The 7956-nt window shown below is 46.6% G+C and overlaps 1 protein-coding gene across 1 annotated transcript in view; it reads right to left on the minus strand.

Annotated features, from left to right (window-relative positions):
• KIAA1324 (KIAA1324 ortholog) overlaps positions 1 to 6948 on the minus strand; it is a gene marked incomplete at its 5' end in the record, with an annotated part of 19383 nt that extends 12435 nt beyond the window's left edge. Inside the window, 5 exons of the mRNA XM_006034380.2 lie at positions 1212 to 1469; positions 2252 to 2389; positions 4839 to 4944; positions 5689 to 5779; positions 6820 to 6948. Coding sequence (XP_006034442.1) covers positions 1212 to 1469; positions 2252 to 2389; positions 4839 to 4944; positions 5689 to 5779; positions 6820 to 6948 — 722 coding nt within the window. The remainder of the gene's footprint in view (positions 1 to 1211; positions 1470 to 2251; positions 2390 to 4838; positions 4945 to 5688; positions 5780 to 6819) is intronic.
• Positions 6949 to 7956: the final 1008 nt, after the last annotated feature.

Here is a 7956-nt window from a genome sequence, read left to right on the forward strand (position 1 = left end):
AGGAATATGCTGTGAAAAGTTGGCTGGATGGGGCCCAACCATGCCAGCCCGAGGAGGAGGGATCAGGCTCACAGATTGAATCTGGTCAACAGACTGACCTGGAACTAGTCATCTAGCCCGCTGGGCCAAAAGATTACATTTTATTTTCATCAATCCTTGAGTTTTGAGTGTGTGTGTGTGCACGCATGTGTGTACACACGCACATGTGCATGTGCATATACTAAGAAGTCATCCTCTCTCACACCCTCCCCCGCCACACCCGCACCCTTTTTGGGCCTAAGAATGAAATGTGCCACCAATTTTAGTCCAAAAAAAGAAGTTGAAGAAACACTGTACTACAGAGAAGTTCTTGTTTCATCCAAGTACCTTTCTTGAGTGCTTGTACCATTTTGTAGCATTACAGCCAGGGTGCAGGTCTGAAACCCACATTTTGAAGTCCTATAAGGTTGTATATAGCATTACAAATATTATGCTTAAACACAGCCCAAGTTGCTGGATTTACATCAGTGCAATTCATAGCAAAATTTGACCAGGCACCTGTAGTAAGTGCAGGGCAATCTTAACAGGCACCAGCATTGTCTGAATGACAACTGTAAGTCAGGACTTGGAGAGACCCTACATGATGATATTAGGCTATGCAGACCCTACTGTTAGATATTCCAGTAGCCAGAGAGAACCTCAAAGTTCATCTGTATCCAGTAGCCTCAATAGATATATTCAGAAAATATTCATTACAGGCCCAGGCTTGTTTTCTCTACTGCAAGAAACCCTCCCCTTAAATCACATGCAGCAGATTGATTCTAGATGGAAGAAAGGGGTTTTTTAATGTATGATCACATTTAAAGAACAAATCAAAACCAAACCAAACAAGCAACCCTTGAGCACAGCAGGAAAGAAAGAAACTATCTAGTTCCAAGACCCTACAATATAGCTGTTGAGGTCTGCAAAGTGTCGATCACTGGCTGGTCCACTCATGTCTACTGTGGACAAGAAGCAGGACTTGCTGTCCATCACACATAGAGTGCTAGGACCTGATCCCGCAATCACATCCCTGAGGGTTGTGGGGAATCTTAAAGTCAGCAGATGAGAAGGGCAGATTAACCACAGACCGTGCTTCAGGATCAGGATCCTTCATCTTTGCATGTGCATACAGCATCTAGCACTGCAGGCCCCATCATATTGCTACTGACTACTAGGAAGGGTAATGACACCTTATTGCTAACTGTGCCTGGGCCACAGGGGATGCAGGCCTGATGGCCGTAGGGCTGGTGAGCTTTCAGGTAAGTGTTTGGTGCACAGGGGTGGCAGGCACCAGACGTTCGGTCAATGTAGTTCCCAGGTGGGCAGGAGGTGCAGGAAGCCCCTGAGGCCTCCAGGGCACAACGCCGGCAGTAGGAGGCCACACCATCCATAACGTTGGTCACGTTGATTGAGTAGAGCTTGGCGATGTCATTTGTGTACTTCCTCCCCTGGAACAAAGACATTCCCATTAACCCTGCATGGAAGTAGCATTCTTGCTAGAACTGAGGACTCAGGATCTTACTGAGATTAGCCTGGATATTTTAGGATAAAAATAAGAATCAAGCCCATTACAGTAGGACAGAGCTTTTCTACCATCTGTCATGAGTACTTCTACATTCTCCACCCCCCACCCAGACAACTGGAATATTTGAGTCCTTACAATTTTCTCTCCGTTATCATTGCCCATACCCGGGCATCAGGGAAAAATTATTATCCCCATAGGAGAGATGGGAAACAGAAACCTAAGGAGGTTAAGTGATTTGAGCAAGCTCACACACGAAGCTTGTGACAAAGCAGGGACTCGAACATGGATTTCTAGACTCTTGTTAGTGCCCTAAATCACTGGTGCACTGACTGAATTGCTTCTTAAATGGGAAGCAGTTATGGCTTGCTTGGGGGCAGCCCTGGAGGTCAAATAGCCTGGCAGGCCAATTAGCCTGTCCCCAAGCTAACTAGCCTGCTCACAGCTGCATCTACACCGCTTCTGGTTTTGTAGGCAATGCACTGTTCTTGAGGGCACTGTTGCCAGGAGCAGTAAGTATTCATATAGATTTAGCCTGAGTCATCCTTCCTCTCTGCTGATTATCCCTGTTCTACTAAAGGGCATGGCATGTATTTGAAAGGTTCTGGAAGCTACATCTTGCAGGACTGGTGAAGGAAAGGAGGATGCAATCAACTCTTAATGGGTCATGACCTATGAAGACCTGGGACTGTGACACCACACTCTTACTGCCTCATGATACGGCGTCCGTTGGAAGGCCCAAGTGAAGCTCATAGTGGCGTTATTTTCAACGATGTACGTGTAGGATTGTTTCCCCTTGGAGCCGGTCCAGGTCTCTACTGGTGTGTTGGTCTTCGAATTCACACCCTGCCATGGATGGGAGAATAAAAAGTGGCTCACTAACAGATGCCATTTCTACCCCAATGAGTTTTACTATAGCTGGTCAAATAGCTAAAAAGAAAGGCAACCCAAAACAACACATATCCCACGACCTGCCCTGAAGGGGCAAATATCTTCATGGATACAGAAGAGGAGATGGCTCTGCTTATATTTATGGTAATGTATTTGGGGAAATTTTCAAAGCCCCATTTTCAGAAGCCATGACACTTTAGGGAACAGGGGTTGAACTCACCCTCCTCACAGGCTGGATCTGGACTGCAGAGCTCTTTGTGGGCTGGATCCAGGTGCAGCAGTGGCATGGTGAGTGGCAGTGGCACAGGGTTAATGCAGCTGTCACTCGCCTCCTACCTCTGACACATCACCAAGGGGCCTCTGGACCCCATATTTTTGTGGCAAGCCCCACCCCTGCTTGCTGCATGCCTCCGCTTCCCCATCCCCCTCAAATTCCTGGCCCTTCTAGGAACCCCGCAGGCCAGATAACATGGTCCCATGGGCTAAATCCAGCCTGCAGGTCATATATTTGACATCCCTGCGGTACAGCAAAAGCCATTGGGTGCTTTTACCAAATATCTGTTATATGCAGATACCTGCTTTTGCATCCACTCAAGACCCTTGCAAATTCTACCATCTGTGGCTACAGACAAGATATGTATTTGTAATGATACAAAGTGCCTCAGCGCTATGCCTTACACCTGAAGTGGTGATGCAGCCCAAAGTTGCATTTGGGGTTTTTTGCAGCTACATCACATTGCTGACTCACGTTGCATCTGTGACCCACCAAACTCCAAGATCCTTCTCAGCAATGCTGCCACAAGGCCAGTTATCTCCCACTGTTTATTTGTACATTCTTCCCTATGTGCAGCAGGAAAGAACTTCATTCTGTGTTGAATTTTATTACGTTGTCTCTATCCTGGCTTTCCCATCTAGCAAGACTGATACACTCTTAATTCTACTCCTATCCTCCAAAGCTTTTGCAATCTTTCCCAGTTTGCTGTGTTCTGCAAACTTCATCAGAAAGCTTTCTATTCCAGCATTCAAATTATTAACAAACAAGCTAATTAACACTGGACCTTGTGGAATCCCATTCGAAACCTCCTGCCACTCACAATTACTATTTACTTGCAGTTATTGAGTTACTTCGGTGCCTACCTTATAGCAGTCTTATCTAGCCTACATTTTGCTAGTTTACCTATGAGAACATTTTGAAAGACTTTATCAAAAGCCCAGCTAAAGTCTTGTACACTCTGTCCACTGCATTCCCTTCACTCACCCAACTAGTTACTTTGCCAAAGAAGCAGATCAAGTTGGTTTGGCATGACTTGTTCTTAGCAATTCCATGCTGGCTGCTACCTTTCCTCCTCCAGATGTTTACCAAATGTCTTTTATAATTTGCTCCTGTAACTTCCTATATATTGAAGTCAGGCTAACTGCTCTATAATTTCTTGGGCCCTCTTCTTTGCCTTTCTGTAAGAGGGGCACTGTTGGCCCTTTTCCTGACCTCTGGAATCTCACGTGTCTCCCATGACTTTGTACATAATATTGCCAAGGGTACCATGATTCCTTCTGCCAAATTCTTCAGCACCTGGGCTGACATTCACCAGGGCCTGCTGACCAAAATCCAATCAAACTACTCAAAAGTTCTCTGATGCTCACTTTAGTTACTATGAGCCTCAGTCTTTTCTAATCTTGTCCATATTATTTTTGCTAGGTGTCTGGTTACTTTTTTTGCCAGCCTCAAAACAAGTAAGTATCCATTACATCATGACATTCCCTTCTTACCAGACCTTTAATTTTAAAAAGGGGGTCATGCCCAGTGTAATCCACAGACCAATGGTGGGCCACGTAGTGGTCCATGGATCAGACTGGGAACTCCAGTTTCAAGTGCCTCGCCCCTTGTCATTTAACTCTGTTCATCCCTCCCCTACTTTGTGCCAGTTCTGTCATGGCGTATAAGGAGAAAAACAGCAAATGTGCTGCATGGGAGGGAAGACCAAACACAGCAATATAAGATGGATGAGGTACTTGGTTGAAGGCAGCAAGCAAGTGGAGGACACGACAGCCACAGGCTCATGCGGGACACTAGAACTCAGTGTAGGTGCGCTGCAGTAGCCAGGAGAGAGGCACAAGGCTGATCGAGTGGTACAGTCTGGGTGAGTGGTAACTGGGCAGGCTTTTCCTACAATTCCACATCCACAGACTGCAGAAGTGAGCCCAATTTGGAGCCCCTGGCCTCTACGCCACTTACAGATCACACTGGCACTTGGTCTTTGCTCCTCCTGCAAAGAAATCAAACCAGCAACCTGGTGAAAGCTCCATGTCTACAGGGAGTGGGGGGAAAGCCCTTCAAACAGAATGAGGAAATAGCATTGATTTATCATGAAAGGGAGCCATGGCAGGAAGAGCCATGTTAACCTACCACCATGAAGTACAGCTCGCAGCTTACAGTGCAGACAGTCTCAAAGACAAAGGTAATTCTTGCCACCTCTTTGTTTTCAGCATCCTCCATCACTGACTGCGGGGGGCTGTAAATAAAAAGGCATATATCAGAGGCCATAGCTCTATTGCTTAAGACAGGGGTGGCCAACCTACAGCATGCATACCTGAGTGGCATGGGCAGCCTCTGTGCATGGCATGTGGCAGACCTGGGAGGGTGCAGGGAATACAGCAGCAGAAAGGGCAGAAAGCAGACCAACAGATTGGGCAAGGAGCACAGGGTAGGGGACAGAAAGCAGAGCAGCAGATAAGGCAAGTGAAGTGGATTGGAGTAGCACTTGAGGAGAGTGTGAGGCTAATTCATAGCATGCCTACCAAAAAGGTTGGCCCCCACAGGCCAAAGACATCAGGAAGTTCCTGGAGAGAGACTGAATTCATGTGTAGGGACTGCTGAATTTAGGCATTCTTGTTAGAATGACTGCCTGGGAGCCATTGCAGGTTCATGGGCCAAGCTGGAGTCCCACGGATACCAATAAAATCAGTAACCTTCACTCCAAATTTAAGCCCCCACATGTGGCAGCAGAATCTGGTCCTCTGTGTTCATGGTACAGATGGTGACTGTGGGTGCCTCTCCTCCTGCGCTGGAGCGTCACTGAGCTGCCAAACCAAGCAGCTTGTGCAATGATGTTTATTCAGGTGTATTTTCCTACAGGGGTCACGATAACCTAACAGCTAAACCTATCAATCACACTGAACAGACATCCTCCCACCTTCTGGGGTAGGCTTTACATGAGCCAGAGTCAGCCTCGGCTTGGCACCACCTTGCCCCTCACCTGAATCCTGGAATGATCAGCGTCAGGATCATGAAGTCATTATCAGAGGCTCCTGCTGCTGTGTAGATATAGTCGCTGGCCACCTCCCACCCTGTAACAGCGGACACAGGAATTAGATACAATGCGGCTCATCAGAAGGGCTTGTCTTACAACAACTTCCAATTGCTACCTGAAGCGAGCCAGAAATGCACGCGGCATTTTACTAAGCAGAACACAGCCGAGGGCCTCATGCCCCCGAGTTTGTCTCTGGAGTCATCATTTACACTTGTCTTCACTGGAGAAAAAAAACTGCCACTTGTGTAAGTGCTGGAAGTATTCCAATCTGACACCTGCTTTGCACCTTTGTTCCCCAGAGGCTTTTAGCTGGTAGGGGCAGGATCGAGTACTGCTCAAGGGTCAGCTTGTTGTCTTCTATTAGCTGATGGCTGCTCATGGACTTGACTACATTACAGGGCTGCTGCTACCGCAGCTTTGTTGGCACCACTACAGCAGCAGAGCTAATGGAAATACAGCTTATGGTGGCAGGAGGGTTTTTTTGGCTGGCTTTGAGATGCCATGACAGAATTTCTACTGGCAGAAGCTCTTGTCTGTTGGCAGAGCTGTGTCCGTGTTAGAGGTTGTGGTGGCAGGGCTATGTCGGCTGTGGGGGGTGAGTTTTCCACTTCCCTAGCTGACACAGCTCTGCTGACAAAACTCTGTGTAGACCAAGCCCAGCTCAGCTACATCTAGAAGTTATACTAATGTAACTATACTCCTTGAGTTAGAGCAGCATACACCTTGCCTAATGTGGACATTGCCATGTCAGCGCAAAAGGGACTTACACTGGAACAGCTATTTTTGTATAGGAAAGAGAACAAGATTTTGGGGGGGTTTTGTGGGCACAGTTATACCCACACTAGACTTGTGTGGGCAGCACTATCTGGTGAGTCTTTCTCCCATCCATTAACTGTGATACTTTAGCAATTACATAAATCTGCATGCAAGGCAAGCTTCAAGCAACACCTGGGGCAATTTTGACTGCTGAGAGATAGAGGGACTCTTCTATTTGCTCGAGTATTTTGTGAATAAAAGGGGAAATACTTTCAAACCCCCATGTGGAGAGGGTAGAGTTAAAGGCTCCTTGGCATATACCTGCCATCCCTTTATACTCAAAGTTGATGCCGCTGAGGACAGTTGTCTCCATATTAGCTGGCAGCGTGTTCCACCATTTATATTCCAACCCCTGTGCAGGCTCAGTTCCAGCAGGGCAGCTAATGCAGCCTAGAGATAAAAGAAAACAGCAGTGGTACTGTAGGTCTGTGTTAGACTGATACTAGGTAACAACAAGCAGAGGAACCTCCCTGCACTTTGCCTAATGCACCCTACAGAATAGGAACACAATTTCCTTGCAGCTTTCTTATGCTCTGTGGAGTATGACCACCTTTCAGTGCTAATTATCCTCTCCCAGCTCTGTCTATGATCCCATGATGCCCACATCAATGGGAATGTGTATACAGAATGAGCGAAGAAAGAGAATGTGAAGGCGATAGTATTCTCAGACAAACCAAGGGCTTGTCCATACTATCACCAATGGGCCCTAGGGAGGATGGGACTGAACATGCCCCACCAATTCAAGCCTGCGAATGTACTCCTGAGTCAGAAGTTGCCCAAGAAGCCATTCTGGATTCAAATGAAGTGCCTGCTTTCTGGCCAGCTAGAGACTGAGGGCTTCAAAGTAGGCATTAGGGACCAGAACAGAACTGCTCCATGGATAAACTTCAGGCTCTGGAGGATGTCATTAGACTTGATTATGTCCCATCCTTCCCAGGATCCACCATTGACCTACCGTATTTATTCAAATACAAGACCATTTACCTCAGTTGGTTAAACTAGATCATGGGGCTAATAACACTAAGGTGGCAGCTTTGACCCCCAGTTGGACTAGATAATCTCTTCAGGCCCCTTCCAGCATTACTTCACTATGAAAGCCAAGAGTAGCTTTTTTTCTTCCAGTTGCCCTGGGGAAAAAAAGCTCCTCATTTTATAATTGCATACAAGGAAATCTCATTAAATATACTATCATTAAACTGATGCCAAAAATAGCATTTGCTCAACAATAGAAACTAACTATGAAGTTGATTAAATACAGCCAATACTGAGCATGACTATAAAACACATGGCCCACATTGAGCAAACATGTTGATATAAGCCTATCACAAGACCAAATTAGTATAACACATCTGAATGGGACATGGGCTCTTCCAGGTGGTGCATGGCTGATCTCAGGGG

This window comes from Alligator sinensis, unplaced genomic scaffold (assembly GCF_000455745.1).
Source record: "Alligator sinensis unplaced genomic scaffold, ASM45574v1 scaffold872_5, whole genome shotgun sequence".
Taxonomy (NCBI): Eukaryota; Metazoa; Chordata; order Crocodylia; family Alligatoridae; genus Alligator; species Alligator sinensis.